Here is a 23,855-nt window from a genome sequence, read left to right as displayed (position 1 = left end):
TGAGGTTTTAAGAAATGAATATGAACTAACCAGTCCAAAGGGTAGCAGGTAGCCTTCATTACAAAGTACTGGAGACAAAAGAGCCAGTCTCTTAAGCCTTTGTCTGTTTGCCCCATACAGGTAGATTACCTTTAATTCATTGCCTGTGGATTTGTAATAATTACATTCCACCATCTTTAACCACTGCTTTGCTTGATCATATGAAAATGAATGATTGGTAATGATTATGCTTTTCTGAAGGTAGCGTTTGAAGTAGAGTGACTTCAAAGCTGTGGGCAGGACTAAGCGATGGTACAGCACCCTGGAGGACCCGGGGAAACTGTCCCATTCTTAGACCTGAAGGGACCAGGGGACTACCTGCCTCAGCCCCTCTCCTCTCCTTCTCATCTCCTTTGGGCACCTCCTGCTGGCTGAGCCAAAGAACAAGCCAGAGGACGAAGCAGCTTGTTGATAGAGTCCAGTGGCAGAGAAGAGGATGAGGAAGGGTATGGAAGGTGGATCTAGAGAGCAAACAAAGTAACTACACACTCTATTTGGAATGTTCAGTTTCTTACCCAGTGACTGGCCCTTGAAGGGGAGAAAAAAAAAAGGGAAGCAGACTGGTAGGCCCAGTTCTCAGGCTTTGGGCCACTCTGCTAGGTTCCCTGGGTTTGGGATCAATTAGATGTCTTCTGATGGACCAGAAAACTGTCGTAACTTGTTTCCCCCTCTTACCTTCACTCCAAATGACTAATTCCAGAAGTATGTGACTATGTCCAGTCACACAAATTACAGGTAATTATTACATAGCATAGTAATAAATGTGCAGATCTTGATATATATGCCCAGTTAACTTTATTACCAGTTGTTTGATGATAATGCTAAACTCCCGTCACCTGTGCCAAGCCTTTGGTAGTTTGTTGTACATATTGCATGGTCATTTTGTCACAACATTTGAATATGTGAAACCAGATTGCTTATTAGGACTTTTTATCCCCACCCCCAAAATGCTTAATGGAAGAAAGCATCTTAGGGGGAAAAGTGGCTTATGGGTGTGCGGCTCTCTCTTCATGCAATGAAAATTGAAACCCTGGTGAGAATTTTGGGTAATGTCATCTTTGGTAGTGCCAAAACAAAATTTTTTCTCCTACGCCCACTGTTCCCATGAAAGAGGCCACAATCTCCTCATATTTGGTAATCTTTGAGACAGTTGCCAGCAGCTTTTTTTTTGAAGAAGAAGAAGAAGAAGAAGAGATGCTCTTCATTTTCCAAAGCCTTGATTGTTGCATAGACAGACAGTGAAGGAATTAGAGAAAGAGCATTGTGATGCTCAAGTCTCTAGATTGTTTCTTTTTTTTCTTTTATTTGTTTCTTTTTTTTAAATGTTTTATTTATTTCAGAGAGAGAGACAGCGTGAGCAGGGGAGGGTCAGAGAGAGAGAGAGATACAGAATCCGAAACAGGTTCCAGGCTCTGAGCTAGCTGTCAACACAGAGCCCGACACGGGGCTCGAACCCACGAACCGCGAGATCATGACCTGAGCCGAAATTGGACGCTTAACCCCTTAACCAACTGAGCCACCAAGGTGCCCCCAGATTGTTTCTTTTCTCTCCACCAGTTGAACTTTCTCCTGCCAGAAGGTGACTGTGGCCTCCAGATTCTGTTCCTTTCCATCTGGCTACTTGGATGTACACTTTTAGATACACCTAAATTTGTTATGTACCATTTTAAAAAATCCTTTGACTTTCCTAAACCATTTAGGTGTAAACCAGAATATTCTTTATGAGGGCTAAACCTAAGTTTTGCCTTCTCTTCCCCCAGGGGGGAAGGGACGCTTGTATTTTTCCCCACGTGTCTTTTTGAAGCCTTTTACTATTGCCTCTGGGTTGGTGATTGAACTCTATGTAACAACAGGGAGCTGGTCTTCTGCTAGGTAATCCTTCTTCCCTTACACATTCCCCATAGTGTTCAGTGTTCATCTAAAGTTTCTAGGCTGATGATAGTAATATGACACAAAAGGCTCTGTGTCATGTGCTTATTCTCTGAACTGTGGAAGAGTCTCTTTTTTTACCAAAAGGTACAAAAGAGTCCTTTACCTGAAGGCCTGTTTACACCTGTTTTTGTTTTTGTTTTTTTTTAATGTTTTTTATTTATTTGTAGGAGAGAGAGAGAGAGACAGCGTGAGCAGGGGAGGGTCAGAGAGAGAGGGAGTCACAGACTGAAACAGGCTCTAGGCTCTGAGCTGGCTGTCAGCACAGAGCCCGACGCGGGGCTCGAACCCACGAACCGCGAGATCATGACCTAAGCGAAAGTCGGACGCTTAACCGACTAAGCCACCCAGGCGCCCCTACACCTGTTTTTTAAGCCATGGATTACAACACTTTTAGTGGCTCATGAAATCAGTTTAACAGGTTGCAGCCTAAATTCTTTTAATAAAGTAAAAATATTGGTGTGAAAAGGACAAATACTGTATAATTCTACTTATATGAGATACCAAGAGTAGCAAATTCATAGAGACAGAGTAGAATGGTGTTCATTGGGGGGTTGGGAAAGGGGAAAAGGGAGTTACTGTTGAAATGATAATAGAGTTTGAGTGTAGAAAGATAACAAATTATGGAGGTGGATAGCACTGACAGTTGCACAATAATGTGAATGTACTTAATTCCACTGAACTGTACACTTGGTTAAAATAGTAAATGTGTGTTATATATAATAGTATATTTATAATATATATTCATAATATATATTCTGTTATAGATAATAGTATATTTATGTTATATATATATTTTTTATTTTTAATAAACCTACCTTTTCCCACCCACCCATTTTAGATGTATACTAGAGTACAATAAAAGTGTATTTTTACTTTGGGTTATAATTAAAACATTTTTAAAATGATGATTCTCAGGGTGGAGTGAACTTGATGCAGAGACACAGACATCCTCCCTTGTATTCTCTTAACCATGCAGCTCTCTCCCAGGATGGACAGAGCAGTGTTTTTTCAGGAAGCAGAAGAGAGTTTAGGTGAACGAGTATTGAGAGACCGTGCCACACTGAGATGAATGTCAATGTGCTACTGTAAGACTCTTTTGAGAGCTAAAGGTCATCACCAACAGTTAATGTTAAACTAAGTAACCAGCATGGAACCCTGTTTGCCAACTAAAAATAGAATTCTGTTCTTCTGTTAAGGAGTGTTAGATATTATACTGAACAGTTCGTATGTAGTATCTCCTGTAATACTCAGCCATTCAGTTACCCATTCATAACCCATTTTACAAATTAAAAAAACAGAGATTTAGCCATTTTACAAATTAAAAAAACAGAGATTTAGCCAGGTGGTGATATAACTCATCCAGTGTTGTACTATCAGTGATAGAAATGCAACCATCTTCACTAGGGTCTCTCACCCAGTTATTGTCTGTTTTATAAAGCATAAAACCCTTCCTACTACAGAGAGATCCAGAGAAAATCTCAAGCCTTCATCAACCAAGCCAGATCATTTTTGGGTACCTGCACTGCTATAGAGGTTTACCCCAGAAAGGCTTCCAGGGGTGAATCTTTACAGGCTGTGCCTTGGTCCAAGCAGTGCCTGTGGATCCATCATGACACAGACTGACTAAAACATTCCTTGTTTTAAAGAAGTGATCCCCCTCTATAAATCACCCCTCTAGAGGACAGTTGATAAGTAACCTGTTGGCTAAAATGAAGATGTGGACATGTAAAACTCCTGCCATATTCTCCACTTTTTAGAATATTTCCACTATTCTAAGAATTTGAGTTTCCATTAGGATCTTAGAGATATTTCAACTAACTCCTGAATCTTGAGTTCTGTATATTACTGTTTGAGAGGTATTACTCCTAGGAATCACCGTTTTGACTTTCCTCTCTAGTCCTGCTGAATACACATCTCATAAATTATGTTTTTCCATTTGATATCTGGATCAAAGTCCATTGTACCTAATTAAGGAAATTATACAAATACAGCTGCTCCTAGTGTCCCTATGAGGGTCATCACTATCATATATTACTATTGAGATCTTTTTTAAAAATTTTTTAACATTTATTTTTTGAGAGACAGAGAGTGCGTGGGGGAGAAACAGAGAGAGAAGGAGTCATAATCCAAAGCAAGCTTCAGGCTCTGAGCTGTCAGCACAGAGCTCTACACGGTGCTTGAACTCAGAAACCGCAAGATCATAACCTGAGCCAAAATTGGACGTTTAACCGACAGAGCCCCACCCAGGTGCCCCAACTATTGAGATCTTTCTAATCCTTGTGTAAGAGGTAGACATATATATGCTACTTTTATAGTGTAATGATCAAATTGAGTGTGGAAAAACTATAATTTTACTGATTTAAAATACATTTAAAGTACATTCAGATTGTATATACCTATTAATTTTCTGCCTAAGAAATTTTAATTTTAATTTTGACTCCCAATTTTTCAGTACATCTGAATTTTTAAACATAGATTAGCTCAGCAACCATTTTAGTCAGGATTTTAAGATTGAAGGAATATTACTACTTGAGTATGTTAGGAGTTACTATATAAGCCAAAAAAAATGTCTCTCTAAAAATTTATGTATACATTATCAAATTGTACCATGAGGACCATAAGAGGCAACAGCTCCCCCGCCCCACCCTCGGCCAAGGCCTGGAAGTAATCACGTGACTATGACTGCTCCCCCAAGTTATCTGAAAGATCTGCCTTAAAAAGCTCAAGTCTGGGGTGCTTGGCTGGCTCAGTCTGTAGAGCATGATATTCTTTATCTCGGGGTTATAAGTTCAAGCCCCATGTTGGGTGTAGACATTACTTAAAAATAAAATCAGTTGGGGGTCCAAATCTTGGTTTCAGCTCAGGTCATGATCTCATGGTTTTGTGAGTTTGAGTCCTACATCGGGATCTGTGCTGGCAGCATGAAGCCTGCTTGGGATTCTCTCTCTCTCTCTCTCTCTCTCTCTCTCTCTCTCTCTCTCTGTCCCTCTCCTGCTCACGCTGTCTCTGTCTCTGTCTCTCTCAAAAATAAAAAAACTTTAAAAATAAAAATCTTAAAGAAAAAGTTCAGATCTACCAAAAGACAAACACTATAAACAGAATGAAGTTATTTACAGCGTTCTTAATTTTTGTCTCTAATATTTGTAATGTCCCTGTTTCTATGGGACATTCATAATAGACATTTGTCTATTATGCTAGGGCTCATGAAAGAGCATTTTATAAAATAGTAAAGGAAGTGGCAAAATACAAAAAAATTTATGTGTACATTTAGTTTAGAAAAAAGGAAAGAATTAATTTGTTATTTATTGTAGCACATATTCATGTTTTAGCAGCCTTTTTCAATATGTTATATATAGCATTTGCTACTTTAAAGATAGGAAAATAAACCTTGGAAAATCTCAAGAGTGTCAAAAATTGTAGTTAGCAAGAAAAACATTTCAGATAAACACCTCAAATTGTGTACTCACCATTTTATTTTATTTTATTTTATTTTTTAAGGTTTCATTTTTTTTCTTTCATAGTTTGTCAAGTTGGATTCCATATAACACCCAGTGCTCATCCCAACAAGTTCCCTCCTCCATGCCCATCACCCCCCTTCCCCTCTCCCCCACCCCCATCAGCCCTCAGTTTGTTCTCAGTATTCAAGTCTCTCATGGTTTGCCTCCCTCCCTCTCTCCAACTATTTTTCCCCTTCTCCTCCCCCGTGGTCCGTTAAGTTTCTCCTAATCCATCTATAAGTACTCACTATTTTAAAACTGATCTCCTGGAACTCTCGCCTGGATTTTTAATAATATTTCAACTTACATATGCCTTATTTGTAACAACTTCTGAAAGTAGTTCAAGTGCGCAAAACACATGTACAACTATTACGCTTTACTCTTTCTGAATAAATACAAGTTTTTACCTAGTGAGTGAAATCTGTTATTAGTAACGCCACAAATAAATTCCTAGAAGGCGGTTTGGATTAGTATGCCCATTTCTAGAAGTTTCAGAATATACTTAGATGCATTTTTTGGACATAGTGTGTAACCAGTAACAAGCTGCCTCAGAGTTTGTGTTTTCTTTGCAGGCACTGGAGATTTACTAACATTGCAGTAAATACCACCACATAACTATAAACCCCTTAAAGTTACATAGTAAATGTGTTGGAATGCTCCTAGCTTTCATTTTCACAACGTCTTTCAACACTTAGCTGAGGATTCACATCCTGAGAATCCCACATGATGCACCTCACGCCATTCTGAGTTCCTCTCGTGTTTCTGCTCTGGTAGCACTTCTTGACTTTCCTGTTCCTGGCTGGTTGTTCTATTTGATAACATTTCTAAATGTCTACATATTTTGTATCACCAGTTACCCAGTGACTTTTTTGAAAACCAAGGATTTATTTCCTTAGTTTTCCTTTTGTAGTTCTCCCCAGGATACTGTAAATCACAGTGTTTCTCCAGTAGGCTCCTCATAGACTTGGAAGCCAGGCTACCATAGCTGTAGAACAAGTTTCAGGTTTGGAAAGAAGAAGGTGGAGGATAATGAGAGAGAATGGGGCAGCATCTACTCAGTGATCCACAATTACCAGAATGTACCTAGCCCTGAGGCAAGACAGCAAGGTGGCATGTTTCCCACAGACACCAGCAGTCACCATGTACAAATTCTTCCCCCCTACAGATGCCTTCACTGATCCTTTTAATGAGATTTTACCTGTTTAAAATGATGTTAGGAGGATGGGCCAGTGAAGAGAGGACCCACGCGTGTAATTGTCCACAGGACCTTGGTTCTTCTGGTCATGATCATAACTTTTATACCTCCTAGTATTTAGTGGGTGTTTAATAAAGCATATCGACTAACTCATGGCAATATGGATATGGACAATCTGAAGAAGTAAAACAAAGTGAAGCGTTTATAGTGACACTGACAGTATTGGGTTTTTGAACAGCAGAGTCATGCGCCAAATTGTGTTGGCCTTAAACTAATAGAAGGCCAAGTTGCCTATAAATTATGTTAGATGTGGATGGAAGAAAATTGGGTTGGAGGTAGGCCAACATGACCTGGAGGAATCCTTTGAAATTTTTCTAATAATAACTTATAGACCATAGACAGCATGAAATTAATTTTTAAAAACAACCAGATTATGTGAGTAAATACAGGAGATTTGATAACATAACTATAGGATTACGAGTGCTAGCTTTAGAAACCCTTATAGAAAGACAGTTTACATATACAGTACTGGGAAATCTAGGCTATTGATCTTCTTTTATTACTTATTTCCCATAGCTCTGCAAGTGAATCTGGTTCTCAAAGCACCTGCGACCAGCTTGTAACTCCAACAGCCCTAGCTGCCTGTACCAGAGTCGACTCCTGTTTTACCCCATGGTTTGTCCCATCTCTTTGCATTTCCTTCCAGTTTGCTCACCTGGAGTTCCATCTTTGTCATCACCTTGATCAACTAGGCACAGGTACTCTTTACTTCCATATCAGAATAACATCCAGTTAATACTTACGGTTTTTCTTGAGTGTTCTCAAGATACAGTTCATCAATTTTTACCCAGATAACTTATTTTCTTTTCAGGAAGTAAAAAGTCATGGATGGATTTTCATTCTATAAGTCACAGTATTAGTGACGTCTCAGAGTGCTGTGATTGTTAATCACTTCCACTACCCAAACCCCTCTCCCTACTGGCTGCCACCCACATGGTGGTGGAAATTTTTAGATGAGGCACTCATTTCCCCTCATGACACTGGCAAATTTATTCTGAAGTTGACTTCGTAGAACAGGTGTACCCCTTACTTATCTCCTATGCTGTTGAACTATATATGGCCCTATTATATAGATTACCAATAGTATTGAACTGACATGATTTTGCATGCTTCCTAATGACAATTTTCAGGGAAGTTACGAAAATTGCCAGTTTTACTATTATTCCAATTAGGATCTTTTTGAAAGAAGTACATCTGTTTCTGTTCTATGTCTTGAGCTATTACATTAATGATGGGTAAATTCCAAAAGTATTTGATATTACCCAACTTCAAAAGCATGAATACATTCTACAAAAGATGGGCAAATTCTCCAGTAATTGAAAGGACTGTCAATTTTACAAGTTGGTAAGGTGAAAGATTAAATTTTCCCATACACACAAATTTTAAAAAGTGGCCTTTTATAAATTTACTAATGTTACATGAATACTTATGCCTGAAAGTCTGTACCAGACCATTCCTAGTTAGAACATTTTGATCCAGGTTTTCAACCTACATGTAATGGAAAAGGAAAATGAATCAGATTTTAAAAATCAGATTAAAACTAAACACAGCTGCTGTTAAGCATCTTGCCTTTTCAGCAAAAAAAAAAAAAAAGAATTTAACCTGCTTTTTCTAACTCTCTTTGAGTCATGTTTTTGTTTTTGAGATTTGGTTGATAGATACAGAGCATTTCATAAAACTCTCCTTAGATACTTACCTCCTCCTCATTTTACTTGTTTTCTTCCGTGATAAAATTTTTGTCTGTGAAAGTGAATGTAGATATGTTTGAGACGTGCTGATTGAACAAAACAATTTTGTTTGCAAATATCAGCGGGTCACTCAAATATGACAGTGCCTTCAACAGAATCTTTGCATTTCTTAAGCAGCAAATAAAGAACTCAGTAACCAAAAAGTGCATAATTTAAATGTCATCCCTTTGTTTCCATAAGATATTGGCTCCTCTCAACTGCTATTTTTCTTGTTTGTTTGCTCAACAGCTCCACCACAATACCTACACCCATTTATTTCTGATAAAAATGTGCCCTCTGAACTTGAATACATGATCATTGCCTTCAAAGAGCCGCACCTGTATCTTCGACAATGGAACAATAGTTCTGTCTGTCAGGAGATCCGGTTCTCAGCTCAAGCGGACTGTAAACTTCTAGAGTGCAGGAATGTCACGATGCAAAGCGTGGTGAAGCCCTTCAGCATCTTCGGGCAGATTGCTGTTGCCCACGATGCAGCAGAGAAGCTGCTCGACTGCAGTGTGATAGTGGACTCGATATGTGTAAACTTCGGGCAACATGTGGTACATTCTCTCAACACTGCAGTACAAGCTTGGCAGCAGGTAATGCACATCCAGAACTCTTTACAGTGTGCCTGCGTGTGATCTTTTACTAGGCGCTCCATGTTATCACTTCTAATAGTAAATTAAGCACAAAAAAAAATGGGAGAGAATGAAGAATTTGATGGGCACCGTAATATTTGGGGTTTTCTCTGTTTTGGCAAAGTGATGCATGTTATTTTTCAAAGCTTTGGAGAGTATGGGTTCTCTACACATGCATAGGAGATCATGCCCACATTTTTGTGACTAATGTACCACATCTGTGTGGAAAGTAACATATTCCCAGAAATTTTTTCCAAGTATTATGGCTTTACTTTGCCAAAGCTTCAACTTAGTTATGTATCAAATTGTCTAAGCACCCATTGCAAAAATGGAGAACCTGTGTGAGCCTTTCTGATAGTAAGCACTTCATCTTTTCAAAGAGAAAAAGCAGCAAGAAGAAATATGTGAGCCCAAATAGTCTTGATCTTTTCCCCTACTATCCTTCTGCCGTTTTTCAATCAGTTGAAGACTCTTGATCGATCATTTTTTTTTTTTTTTACTTTTCTCTCTTGCCAAAAAGTAGCCATATCAAAAAAAAAGGAGATGAAGTGTAAGTCTCTGCTGGATGGCACATTTAAAATGAAGAACCTGTCCATGCCACTGGCATGAAAATAATATCACAGAACATTTGGATAATAACGTGCTCAGCAATATAAGAACAAATCATTTCTGCTTCCTGGCTGATTGTCAGTATAATATTGTATTTCCATAAAGTTTGTGTTGCTCTTTAAGCTGAGACATTTCCCCACATTTTGTATATGCTACTTGCATTTGTGCATAGCTGACTCCCCAGGGGAAATGGCCCTTCATCCTGCACTGACCTCATGTGGAGAGGGAGTAGGAGAGGGGGCCTTTGAGTTCGCTAACTTAAGAATTTTTATGGGAATAAACTCTTTTCTTTATATGCATGAAGACCTATATAAGACTAAGGAATTAATTACCTAACATGGCACTACAATAGCAAAGGGAAAGAAGATAACACATCTGTTTTGTATTTTAAAATTCTTTTTTAAGGGCATTCCATGGTTTTCTTGTTGCAGAGGACATGCGTAAAATAAGAGCTAGTGTGATCTAAATCTTTGCAGCTGGTTCGAATAGTGATGTGAAAAAAACCTCCATGGCTCCAATTTCTGTTTTTTGTCATATTTTGAACAATGCATTTAATAAAAAACAAAACTAGAAAATATAAAAGAGTCATTGATAGAGCATTTAAACCCAGGATATTTTTGTCTTGGTATCAGGGCCATTATTAGAGGACTCATGTGTAGCAACTACTGCAAAATGGCCTTCAGAAATATCAGTTTCCTTCCAGAGTAAAAATATGCTCTTAGACACAGCTATACATATAAATAAAATACGGTGCATAAATATTTAAATGTTTTAAACCACATCAGAGTGTGAATGACTGACTGGCTAACACAGTGCCTTGAAGGAATATTCTGAGTTTTTTTTTAAATGGAATTGTATATTTGATTAAGTAGAGCCATATGTCACGTAGCATATTGCTGACAGGTACATTCTATGAATAGTTGATTCTGATTTATACAGGGATTTGGCAATGTTAACATGAGCCACAAGAGGATATACTTCTGTAATTGTTGCTGTAATTTTCTTGTTTCCTCCCATGTCAAGGGTACTTGCCACCAAGTTTTAATGTGGTAGGCATCTAACCCTCTGTATTCTAATGTAAATACAAAAATGCACTACTTTGAAATTATAGGACATTTGACATTGAAATGGGTTTATAGAGGGTTATTAAGTTCATTGTTTCTAAGAAATTCTGAATGTGGTTTATTCCCTTAGAGGGGAAGCTTAGTTTCCCAAGCTTGGATTCTACTTGTGTACAATGCTCACATATCGTCTAATTATTGCCGATGAGAAATAGGAATTGAATAAGAAAGGTGAGTTATTTGAGTTGGCCACATACTTTTATCAGATTCCTATCTGAGAGAAGTCATTTGTATCCAGTGTAGATGGACCAGACAGTTGAAGCATGAAACAATTTGGCCTTTCACCTTTAGGTCACAAGTTCAAGATTAACAGAAGCCTTCATCAGTGTCTGATTTCTCAGACTGTAGTTTCCTTTTTTTTTTCTCTTTTATAAATGGTTGTGAAACCAGATTAAGGCCCCAAAATGCCACTTGCAGTTTACTTTATATTTCTATGTCATATTCCACAATTGGACAGAATAACATTTAAAGGGGATTTTTACTTAAAAATAAAGGTTATGCTCATGTGTCTTATCTTACACCAGAATGATGTCTGTCTCTGTTTAGTTGCAAATGCCTGTCCAACACTCCAGCACAAATCTTAACTGTGAATAAGTCATCTTTTAATTATAAATCTGAGTGAGCATCCTGAGATTTAGACAATATGATGTCATATAAAATGTGTACGGACTGTTTTATAATATACCAGAATTTAAGACACTCTAAGAAATACTTATTACAGTTGTAATGAACTCCACAGATGAAGGGACAGTAGAGAAACAGTTCCCTGAGGACTTTGAGTATTCCGTAGAAAAATGTAAACAACCCCCTTGTGTTCTTCCATTTACATTTTTCTAAAACACTCATCATTTATTAAAGGTCAGTTTTTAGAGATGAGGAAAGTAATATGATTTTTTTTTTCCTACTCAAGCCCCATCTGGTAACTTAACCTCTGTGTTACCAGCAAATTGATCCCAATTCATTATGAAAACTGACTTTCAATCTCAGGATACCTATCTAAGTGGGAGTTTGGAGTCCTATCCCTTTCTTCATGTTTGTGCTCTTGGACCTAAAGGAGAGAAAAATGTTTACAAGGAGAGCAGTTTATGTTGATTATATAATGCTAAATGGAAAAATCTCATCAAAATAATTATACACTGTGACTCCAGTTTGATTAAAGGTTTATAAACCTTCAAATATGTAAGGCATACAAACAGGATTAGATAGTAGGGACTAGAATAGGAATAGTCAGGACATTCCGAAGAGGAAAAATTGCTAGAAGAAAATCCACGAAAATATTGACAGCAGTTCTTTGAGTGTAAAGTTAGAGAGTTAAAAAAAATCTATACTTTTTGTATTTTCTGATTTTTCTACTATGAACATGTATTCATTTATAATTTTAAATTTGTGTTTGTTTCGTAAGTGTCCATCGAATACTTATGTGCCAGGCATTATGCTGAGTAGTGGAGACAAAAATAGCAAATAACACAGACCTGGTTCCTGCCCTTATGCAGCATAGATTCTAGTGGTGGAGGCAAGAGTGAACCCAAAGTCAAACAAATAATTTCTTAGTCCCAGAAGGGAAAGTGAAACAGTAGAATATTATGTGAACATAAAATAGATGGATGTGACCTGGTCTGGGGGTGTCCCAGAAGACTACTCAGAAGTAATCTGAAAACAGGAACCTGAAAGCTGAGTCGAAAGAAGTTAGTCAAGTGCAAAGGAAAAGAGGTCCAAGCAAGGGAAAGGCACTGAGGCAGGAAGGAGGTTGACGTGTTGAACAACGTAGTTGAAAGGGGGGCCAATGTAGTGTTGGAGCGGCTGGAAAGCACTCACAGTCCTGGTGGGTAGCAAGCAAGTGGAGAGTGTCTCAAGGTGCAGCAGGGCCCAGATCAGCCAGACATTTAAACCCCACTGGCAGCCAAGCTTTGAAATCATAACTCATGATTAAAAGCCACAGCAGAGAGTGTGGTAGACAACAGATAATTGTGGGTTGTAATTGCTTTGGTCTCTCTTAACCCGAGACTCCTTATTGTGATTCATGTGACTATCAAGCAAGGTCCCGCTCCTTCAGAACAGGCATTTGGTGAGAATAGGTGGATGACAGAGTGAGAAGTCCCCAAGGGTATTTGGAAGAATGAGGTGTGTCAGGGCCTCTTCATAAACAGCAGCCAGAAAGCACTGCCCACCCATTTAGGGGGCCTTGTTGACCAGGAGTGGATTCTACCTCCCAACATACCTGTTCTTGAAGAGGCTCTAGGTTGCATCTTGGTCAAGGCTGCATTCCAGTTACTTTCATCCTTAGACTCCTTGGCTCTAGGTCTCATACTCAAATCACTATGCTCGTGAGTAACGTGTCCCCTTTTACTCTCTCTCCCCTTGGGAAAATGGCAAATGACCAGGTGTGACATTGTGACATTTAACTCCACAACCAGGAAATAGAGGCCAACTGGGGAAGCATCTGTTACCAGTACCTCCCACTGTCTGCAAATTGATTGACCAATTAAGATCTTTTTTCTCGCATTCTCAACTTGAGCATCTATCTAACTATTCTTTTCATTTACCAAAAGTATGTTTATAGCTTTTTAAGCCATAACCTAACCAGAGTGATAAAAGAGTAAGCACAGAAATGCTCCATTACTCTGCCCATGTTTTGATATAACAGCAACCAGTGGAGACCCCATTAAGTTGAGAGGGGAGGTGTCAACACAGGAACATATTACTAATTTGTTGAGCCTCAGCAGATTAATGGAAGACATGAGCTGATTGATGACTATTAGCTGAAACAGACACCAACAACTGTTTTCCAATTAACAGGATAGCTCTTGAAAACTGCAGCTTGGCTTACACGGACTCTGGAGTTGATCTGTTTTGTGTGTTCAGCCTTTTAACAATGGAAGGAAAGTTATGGTTTTGTTTACATCTCTCCCTGAGCAGATTTGCGCACACACATCCACCCTCCCCCTTAAGGGATCTGGGGATGTATTACCTAAATGATCCTTGCTTTCTGTAGGGTACAAACTGTGGCTTTGGTAATTGGTCTTGATTGGCGAGTTTAGAAGGCCAGGAACATGGTAATTCTAGCCTCCAGTACTCTGCTCAAAAACGTGCACCACTCAGTACAGCATTCTTTGTAGCATGTTAATTCATTTTAAAATGTTAAAAGTTTGAGGGATCTCATTGTTCTTTTACTCTTCTGTGTGTATGATTTATTTTGCAGGAGTATAAGTCAAAACATATTCTTGGAACATTTAAGATCTCTTTAAGGTATTTTTTGTGCTTATCCTGGAAGTATAGAATACTTTGTATACCAGAGCTAATGACAACAGATCTTTTAGTGTTTCTGGGTTGTAACAATCGCCACCGGGCAGACAGCTGCCAAACATCTTGCAATTAATCTGATGCACGTTGGCTTTCGTATTCTTTTTCTTTCAGAACAAATGCCCTGAGGTAGAGGAGTTGGTCTTCAGCCATTTTGTGATCTGTAATGACACACAGGAGACACTGCGGTTTGGCCAGGTGGATACCGATGAAAATATTCTGCTGGCGAGTCTCCATAGTCACCAGTACAGCTGGCGCTCTCACAAATCCCCACAGGTATCTGAGAAACAGCCTCACAAACACAGCGATTGTTAAGGTTGGGGATTCATTTATTCTGCATGTGTGTGCCTGTGTCCAGCTATTTCTTTTTCAAAGTCTCCCAAGGAACCACACGGTGTAGCTGCATCTGACAGAAACCCAGAAAGGTTTAGAGATGGGAGCACAGCGCGGCCATGCTTCTCTTGGAAGGGGAGGGACAGTCCCCTGTTCAGCACAGGTGCTAGGGGAAGCGGGGGAGCCTTGCAGCAGGGTGTGCTGATGCTGAGCTTGGACTCCAGAGCCAGAGTTCACAGGCTTTGATCCTGGCTCTGGGGCACCTTGCTTTACCTTCTGTGCCTCAGTTTTCTCGTATATAAAATGGGGATGATGATAGTACCTGTCATATAAGGTTGGGAGGATTACATGAGTTACTGTGCATAACGGCACTAGAATGGTGCTTGAGATACTCTAAGTACTACATGTTGCCTATCCTTATGTATGCACTTATTCCTAGTTTTCCTTTCTACATTCTCTGCCAGGCATGTACTGGGCCCTGGGAATTCAAAGACAGGGAAGTCACAGTCCTTGCCCTCCAAGGACGGCTCACAATCTGTGGCCAAGGGAGCACAGAGACAAGACATACCAAAGGATGCCTGTTTTCCAAGTAGTATAATTCCATTTTCCTGTCAGTTTCGATGGGAATAATTAGAGGGATATGCCCTGCAGGGATAATATCAGGATGAATTAAATACAAAGATGTGGTCTTAAATGAGTAAAAGAAATCCTAGGCAGTCATCTCAAGAATAATGTATTTCTAAAACTCTGGGTAATAAGGAAACTACTGCTTGTGATTAAAAGAAAGTCATTAGATTAGGGAACAAGTTTTCCCATCTGGTCTATAGACCAGCTTCACAATATGTTATGCCCTCTGGGTCCCTCTTGCCTTTTTTTTTTTTTTCTTTCTTTCCTCCCAGTAGCTAGATTCTGATTTCTTACTTGCTCTTTCATTATTGTCACACGAATAGTATAAATTTTGGAAAAGTAGCTACAGTACATTCTTCTTTAAGAATATTTATTTAATTTAAAAGCCACATAAATCCTTTTTTAATAGCAGCTCTTAACAAAAATTTCTCAGAGGACGTGAATGTTGTACTCCTGTTTTCAGAGTGAATGGCATGCCCTTGTTCTCTCTTGTTTCTCTCGAGGAACTTCCAGGTTAGACTTATTAAGTTGTTTACTTGTTTGCCCATCGTAACATAAAGGCCAGTTTGTTTGTTTCAAAGTATCTTTTGGGGATTTGTTTCTTAACTACTTGCAAAAGGGAGAACATACAGATATGTACACAGAACCAAAAAATACCTATAATTCCAATAACTCAGAGACAACCCATGTTAATACTTGTTCTATAACCGTTTAGATATTCGAAAAGTTTCCACAGTGCTTGCATTTTCAGCAGTGAACTGGTAGGGACAGGAGGAACCTCTGGGAAGGCCCAGCCCTGGGCAGCTGTACCGAACATGTGGCCACCGCGCCCACAGCCACACAGGCTCAGGCCTCAGCCCACAGAAAGCAAAGTGGAGGAAGCCTGCCTCCCCTCCCCTCCCAGTCGTTTTAAGATGCACAGACCACCATGGCCCTTGGTGACGCTCAAGATTCCCGGATACTGTAGCCAGGATAAGAAGGGTGATCAGGGACATCTGGGTGGCTCAGTCGGTTAAGCGTCCAACTTTGGCTCAGGTCATGATCTCACGGTTCATGGGTTCAAGCCCCTCATTGGGCTCTGTGCTGACAGCTTGAAGCCTGGAGCCTGCTTCGGATTCTGTGTCTCCCTTTCTTTCTGCCCCTCCCTCATGCATGCTCTGTTTCTGTCTCAAAAATAAATAAACAAAATATAAAAAAAGAAAAGAAGGGTGATCAGGAGTCTTTGTGTTACAAGGCATGCAGTGTCTGCCAGCCCTACACCTTCATTTTTATACTCTTTTGCATGTTTTCAACATCTTTTCCTATTTGTTACTAGTTTTGTTTTCACAGTACCCACGTGTGGATTGTTCTATTTGTTATGCATATGTTATAGATGAGGACACAGAGAACTCTTAAGCCATCATAGAGTCCAGACTGAATTCCATATCTTTTGATTTGCCATATAATGTTATTTCTGCAACATTGTCTACCCCTCGTAGGTTTGGGCCGCATGATTTGTCTGCTAGCAGAGCCAAGCTGTGAGGTTTCAAGAGATAGGTGGAGAAATCACAGTCTAATACTCCACATTTAAAGCTAGACTAATATGGGAGTCTTAGTCCAAATAAATCCCTTGCAGAGTCTCAAGGGTATTACCAAAAACAATAAGAACCTTTTTATGACAAACTGGAAACAAGACAAATATCTGTTAAACTTTTTTTCCTTTTTAATTTGTGACTGCATCCTCTGAATACAAATTTTAATGAGCTACAGTCGTCATAATCTTCAGGCTAAAACTTAGATCAACTTTGTTAAAAAAAAAAAAAAAGAAAGAAAATTACTGCTTTACAAAGCTCCATAGGTTTCAGGAAGTATGTTTTTAGGACCCTCTGAAGCCAGAAGTCTTAATGGGCCCAGAGAGTCTTCCTGGAATTCCTTACATCCACAACTGCAAACTCTGTTGTGTTCTAATGAGAGGTTACATCTGAGGATCAGCAAAACTAGCCACTTAGCTTCACACTGCACCTGGAGGTAGTCAGAGACTTTCAAGTGAGCAAAATGTTCCTTTTTCCAGACTCCACGTCATATCCTGCGTTGCCCAGCAGGCTTGGTTTTAGGAACATTTGTGTCTACATGTTTATGCTACCTCGGGTGTTAGTCAATTCATAGTCTCAGGGAGGATTTCCGAAGTTCATAGAACTTAACTCCACTAAACAATGCAGCTTATATTGCAGAGATCAAGAAAGTGGCAATGGCACCTGGAAAGGTTTCAAAGAGGTCAGCGGATCTTAGAGCCACACAGGAGGTTGCTAACAACAGTGCGTCCCAACAGGATGGGAAGAAACACGGACACAACCAATTCCAGAAATCCAAAGCTGATTTTAAAACTAAAAAGTTGTAAACCCTCCTTATAGTTTATAACACATTCTCTGAGGCAGAATCACTTAAAATGCTGGATATCCCTCAACAGTTGCTTGCCTAAACAAACACAGGAAGAACAAAACTAATTCCTGGGGAATAGTTGAACATATTCAGCTGCACAATCATATATGCCACCACAGAGGGCCCTTAAGTATCCCAATTCAGTAGACTTCAGATCAAGTTGGATGAGAACAATAACCCGCAAGAGATTTGTCTTCAGAAAAGTGCTCCCCATTATATGAAGTTGAATCTAAGGACTGTGGGTGTGAGTCGATGGACTCTTGCCCCAGAATATGGGCGGTATGTGCAGCTTAGAGTCAAGAGAAGCTTTGTTTAATGTAGCCAAATTGAATATAGAGACACCCATCAACCAGTACGATTTGTGTATAGACTGCTCAGATTAACTTCCCTTCCTGGTTAATAGAGAGCACCGTTGCCTGATTAAACTTGAAATAGATGTGCCTCTGCCTTGTGTGTAAGGAGTTACATTTGCTTTTCCCCTCAAAACATGCATAATTTATAGACGATACACTTTTTAGAATTTCAGAATTCCAACTACCAGGGACTTGATTTAGTAATCAAGCCGTCTTTCAAGGTGAAAATGGGCTATTGCTCCAAAATGGACACAATAGAAAGTTTCATAAGCTCCTGAAAAATAGCAGATAGTTTAAAATGCAAACCATAACAAGGTTCAGAATTGACTTTTGAAGAGCAGCAGAGCATCTGGGACATACTCATTAAGGCAGTCAGATGTAGTGAAGAAAACAGAAAGCCTTACTCCAAGGCCAAGATTGGCAAACTTTCTCTGTGTAGGGCCTGGTAGTACATACTTTCAGCTTTCAGGGCCTTCCTGTCTCTCTGACAGCTGTTCCGCTCTGCACAAAGCAGCCATGATGAAAGACTGGCTGTGTTCCAACAAAACTTCATTTATAGACTATGAAATTTAAATTTCAATAATTTTCACACATCACGAAATTGTATTCTTTTATTTTTTTCCCATCCATTTAAAAATGTAAAAACCATTTTTAGCTCACAGGCTGTACAAAAATAGGCATTGCAGCACATTTGGCCCACAAGCCATGGTTTGCCAGCCCTGCTTTAACGTCTCTCAGTTGACAAAACTCCACAGACTAGAGGCTTGATATTCAGTTGTTTCTCCCTGATCTAAATACTATTTCTATCACTTGAAAACTTGGCAAAATGTTTCTGAAATTGAGAAATGACAGGTAATTGTTTAAATGGAACACATATAATCAACCTGTACTCCCTACACAACAGTAAAATGTGTTTGACTTCTTCAGGACCTGTATAGATAGAAAGTTCTCGAGTTCACTGTCTGTATATAAAAATATTTTAAAATGAGATCTAATCATTTTTCCTCTTGTCTAAAGGGAAAGTAATAGGCTTTGAGTACCTCCCTATCTTATGGGAAGTCCAGCCAGTGTCCGTTTCATTAACTAGACTGTAATTCTTCATCACCACTCTTTCCGTATCCATTTCTAAAATGCATATGTGTACACACACATAAAGAGGCTATTCCTTGTTGGTCACACTCAGTTTTAAAAATTGAAAAGCAGTCTTAGACAAGGAAATATTCTATGTTAGCAAAACTGTTTAAAGTGATAAATTTTTCAAGTGTTTTCCTCAACTATTATATGGCACATGGCATGCATGTTGAAGTTTGTTTAGAAGGTGCAAATGGAATTGACACTTCCTTTCTAGAAAGCAGTTTGATAAGAAGCAAACAAGCTTCTTATCAATGGTCTTAGCCCTCGACTCAGTAAATCCCCTACTAGCAATCTACTCTCAGGAAATAATCCAAATTAAAACGAAGGCTTATACACACACACAAAAAAAGTTTATCACAATTTTATTTATGGTATCAAAAAATTAAAAAACAAAATATTTACTGTTTGAGGCAATAGTTGAGTAAAAACGAATACATTTGTATGATAAAAAAAAAATTATGGGGCCGTCAAATTTTTACCTAGAAAGAGGAAGTGTTATCATATCCCATCAGTCAGAAAACAGAATATAAAATTCTATATATGTAGTATGATCTTAGCAATATAAGAACAAGTACATAGAAGATGCTAGAAGGAAACATGTCAAAATGTTGCCAGTGGTTGCATCAGAGTGGTGGGTTAAGGTGATATTTTTCCACTTTATTACATTTTTTTATATAGGTGTCAGCTTTTTAAAATAAGGGATAGGGGAGCCTGGGTGACGCACTTAAGCATCCGACTCTTGATTTCAACCTTTGGCAAGTTCATAATCTTGCAGTTTGCGGAGATTGAGCCCCATGTTGGCCTCCAAGCTGACAGCATGGAGCCTGCCTGGGACTCTCTCTCCTCTCTCTCTGCCCCTCCTCCCATTCACCTTACTCTCTCTCTCCTCAAAATAATAAGTGAACATTTAAAAAATAATAAAGTGAGGGATATAGATTATTAAAGCAGAAAGAAGTAAAAGCCCTGAAAAAATGTATACACAGACTAAAAGGAATTTCAAACACTAATGGAAGAGTGGCAAGTGCAATGATTTATCGATAACAGTTATCTTTATTTTCATGTGAATGATTGCAAGTTTCTCTCAAATATTCTCTGAATTATAGCTTAGCCTTATTCTAATCTATCTTACAGACTACATCTCAAGCATTCCTAAATAATGCTTTAATTATTATAATTTCCTGTCCAAAAATCTTTATAGCCTCTCCATCCTCTATTAAATATCCAAATTATCTGGCATTCAAAGCCTGACTCGGTCACTCACAAGCCTTCCTGTCTGCCATTATTTCTCTCTTGCTGCTGATTTAGTCTCCCTCCCTCCCATTCATTTTTAATCAATAAATGTTACTTTATTGTGACCTATTGCATGTAATTAAATATATTCCTTTTTGTAAAGGACTTACTCTCTAATGAGGGAGTCAGAAAAGTAAAATGTTTATAGCCACGATCAGTATCATCAGGGAAATACAAATCAAAACCACACTGAGATACCACCTCACGCCAGTCAGAGTGGCTAAAATGAGCAAATCAGAGAACTCGATGCTGGCGAGGATGTGGAGAAACGGGCACCCTCCTACACTGTTGGTGGGAATGTAAACTGGTACAGCCCCTCTGGAAAACAGTGTGGAGGTTCCTCAGGAAACTAACAATAGAACTCCCCTATGACCCAGCAATAGCACTGCTAGGAATTTACCCAAGGGATACAGAAATGCTGATGCGTAGGAGCACATGTACCCCAATGTTCANGGGGGATGGGCATGGAGGGGGGCACTCGTGGGGATGAGCACTGGGTGTTATATGGAAACCAAATTGACAATAAACTATTTGTTAAAAAAAAATAAAGAAAATTTTAAAAAGAAAAAATATACTGAACTAATTCAAGACAAGGACTAATTCTTCTCAAAGGAAGAAAAAGTGAGGGATACAGGAAATATAGATCATTGCTTCTGGAAATGGACAAGATCTTCAAGGGAGTGCAAAAGAAAATGTTTACAAATCTCACATGAGGATGAGCAAAGCTTCTGGCAAAGCTTCCTGGTGGAAGGCATATTTGTACTGAATTTTAATGTTTAAGTAAGAGTTAGTTAGGCAGTGACGTGAGGGCGGTGGTGGTGTTCCAGATGAAGGAGTCAACATGTGTGAAAGCCGCAGCGGCAGGACGCAGCATGGCACGGAAGGACAACGGAGCTGACTTGACCGCAGCGTAGAGTATACGTGTGAGACTGCGAGACGGCCCCATGAGGGCCCCGGGATGCTGTGCTAAGCAGCTTTGATGTGGTCTTGAGGCAGCGGTGACACGAAGGCAGGGAACTATGTACTGGAAGAGGTCAAAGTTGGCCTTCTGCCGAGGCTAGGTTTGACGGCTGAGAAGAAGTTGGCCTGGTGAACAATAATGGGGAAGCACCTGAGGCAGAACCAGGGAGATAGGTGTGTCTAGCACGTCATGTTCCAGGGCCTTCAGCTTTTGTTCAGAAGACCTCAGGCATGGAAATCGTGTGCCCCACTGAAGAGGTGTGTGTCAGTAAACTGGCTCTTTGGTGCTGACGGGGAAGCCCTGATATGTAGGGCTGGCCAGTTTAAATGATATGAATATTCCCGCCGTAGCTGATCTCAAGTTATCAGTGATGTAACGACCAGCTCACAAATTTCCTGAATGTTCGGCAGTTCTTTTTCACAAATGAGTACGAGCCAGCTGCAGCACACCACCGTTTGGAGGAATTATGTTCCGAAGAGCTTAGCAATCCATTTTGAGGAGATACACCTGTATGTGATGGGCAGCTTTTGCCTACTAGAGGGCTTTAAGTAGAGGGGTCACAGGATCACAGTTGCACCTTGGAAAGATCCCTGTGGTGTAGTTGAAAAGAGAGCCTGGAGGAAATTGAGAATGCAAACAGGGAGGACTGTGGACCTTGCTGCAGAGCCCAGGAGTGATAGAGGTGATAGGCAGTGAGCCAAGACAGAGTAGAAGTCATAGCTTGGTGTGAATGCTTTAGCAAACTCATCCTTCTGTGAATAATACATATAAATTCTGAGCAAAGCACGAAAACTACTACCTCTGGAAACTGAACAAAGGCAGGCAGATTTTGGAGTGGAATCAAAACTTGAGCAAGTGGTCTGCAGACTGAATTCCCTATTTTTTTGTGGCTTTGCCTTGATGGCAACTGCAGTTGCTTCATTACAGGAGTAGCCCATCATCTTTCTGGCCCAAGGTACCACGGGAAAGAGCTCAGGTCAGCAAGGCTGCTAGAGAGTGAAGAGGAAACCTTGGAAAGGGGAAAGCCAGAAAGCAGGGAAATAATTTGGCTCAACTGTCTGCTAAACCACCCGTACATGGGGAAAACTGAAAGCAGCCTCTACTCGGGGCTTAAAGAACTGGGCTAATCTGAGCTGCCGCTTGCCCTGGTGTGACAGTTTCAGATTGAATCTATATAAATTGATTACTTATTAAATCAAAACCCTTAAGACCCTGGAGCAATTAGAAGAAAATCCAGAGTCTCCACCAGAAAACATTTACATTGTCCATAATATAAACCAAAATTATTTGACAGATCTCAGGAATCTCAAATAAAAAAAAGAAAATGTAGTTTAATATCAAGAGAAAAAGAGTTTACAGATGCCAATGCTATGATGACCTAGAGGTTAGAATTACCAGACATATATTTTAAAGCAACTTAAGCAAAGGTGAAGTTATTTTACAGATGTAATTAAGGTCCCAAATTAGTTGATTTTTCATTAATCAAAAGGGAGAATTTTATGTGGACATAATTGAATCAGATAAAAGCCCTAAAGTAGGGATCAGACCCTTTTGTGGAGAAAGAGAGAGACACACACATACATTCCTGCAGGCCTTGAAAGAAGCAAACTGTCGTGTCTTCCCTGCCTTTGAGGAGGCCCTGGGGCAGGGAGCTGTGGGAAGCCTCCAGGACCCACAGATGGCTGCCATTCCCAGTCAGAGTAAGTCAGAGCCCTCATCCAGTAGCCACAGGGGAATAGATTCTGCCAACAACCTGAGTGTGCTTGGAAGTGAATCCTTTTCTGCCTAGACTCCTGACCCACAGACAGAGTGATGGCAAATGTATGTTCTTCTAAGCTGCTAAATCTGTGGCAATTTGTCATTCGGTGATAGAAATAGAGTACAACGTGACAGAAGAAAAAAGTCAGTAAACTTGAAGATAGATCAGTAGAAATCATCCAGCCTGAGAGAAAAAGTTTCAAACAAAATGAGCAGAACTGCAGGGACCTGTGGGACACTTTCAAAAGATCTAACAAATGAGTAACTGCAATCCAAGGATGCAAGGAGAGTAGTGAGAGCATGGGGCCACAAAAGGAAAAAAAAGAAATAACATCGAAAGATTTCCTGAGTTTTCTGAAAGATAGAAACTTGCAGACCAAAGAAGCTCAGAAAACTCCAGACGTTTCAAAGAAACTCACCCTCATGCACCTCGTAAAGAAACTACTAAAAACCAAAGGGAAGGGGGAAATCTTGAGGATTACCTGGAGGAAAACTGTAGGGGAAATAGTAACAATGAACTTCTCTTTAGAGGCTAGAAGACAATGGAACAAAATCTTTAAAGTGCTAGGAGAAGGTTCGCGAGGGAAGTGATCTATTTGGAAGCTATTTGGGAGTTACAATCACCAGAATTTGGTCATTGTTCATGAAAGAGAAAGGCCAAGTTTGACTCTGAGGCTTCAAACTGAGGGGACAAGTTCGTAGTATTGCTGTTGGCCGAAGACAGGGAACTGAGTAGAAAGAAGACAGGCACTGAGAGTACAGAGGATAGAATAGGGTATGAGAGCACAACACAGTGATTGTAAAATCCATTTTGGACACCGTGAGTTTTGAATTACTTGGAAGGGCAGGAATGATGATATATT

General features: G+C 39.6%; 1 protein-coding gene across 1 annotated transcript in view; it reads left to right on the top strand.

Annotated features, from left to right (window-relative positions):
- VPS13B (vacuolar protein sorting 13 homolog B) overlaps window positions 1–23,855 on the top strand; it is a 761,997-nt gene that overhangs the window by 662,306 nt on the left and 75,836 nt on the right. The window contains exons 41-43 of the mRNA XM_077748161.1: window positions 7,240–7,421; window positions 8,700–9,049; window positions 14,233–14,394. Of these exons, the coding sequence (XP_077604287.1) occupies window positions 7,240–7,421; window positions 8,700–9,049; window positions 14,233–14,394 (694 nt within the window). The remainder of the gene's footprint in view (window positions 1–7,239; window positions 7,422–8,699; window positions 9,050–14,232; window positions 14,395–23,855) is intronic.

The sequence above is a fragment of the Crocuta crocuta genome, unplaced genomic scaffold (genome assembly GCF_008692635.1).
Source record: "Crocuta crocuta isolate KB4526 unplaced genomic scaffold, BGI_CrCroc_1.0 scaffold39, whole genome shotgun sequence".
NCBI lineage: Eukaryota > Metazoa > Chordata > Mammalia > Carnivora > Hyaenidae > Crocuta > Crocuta crocuta.
This window is presented reverse-complemented; position numbering and strand designations above follow the sequence as displayed.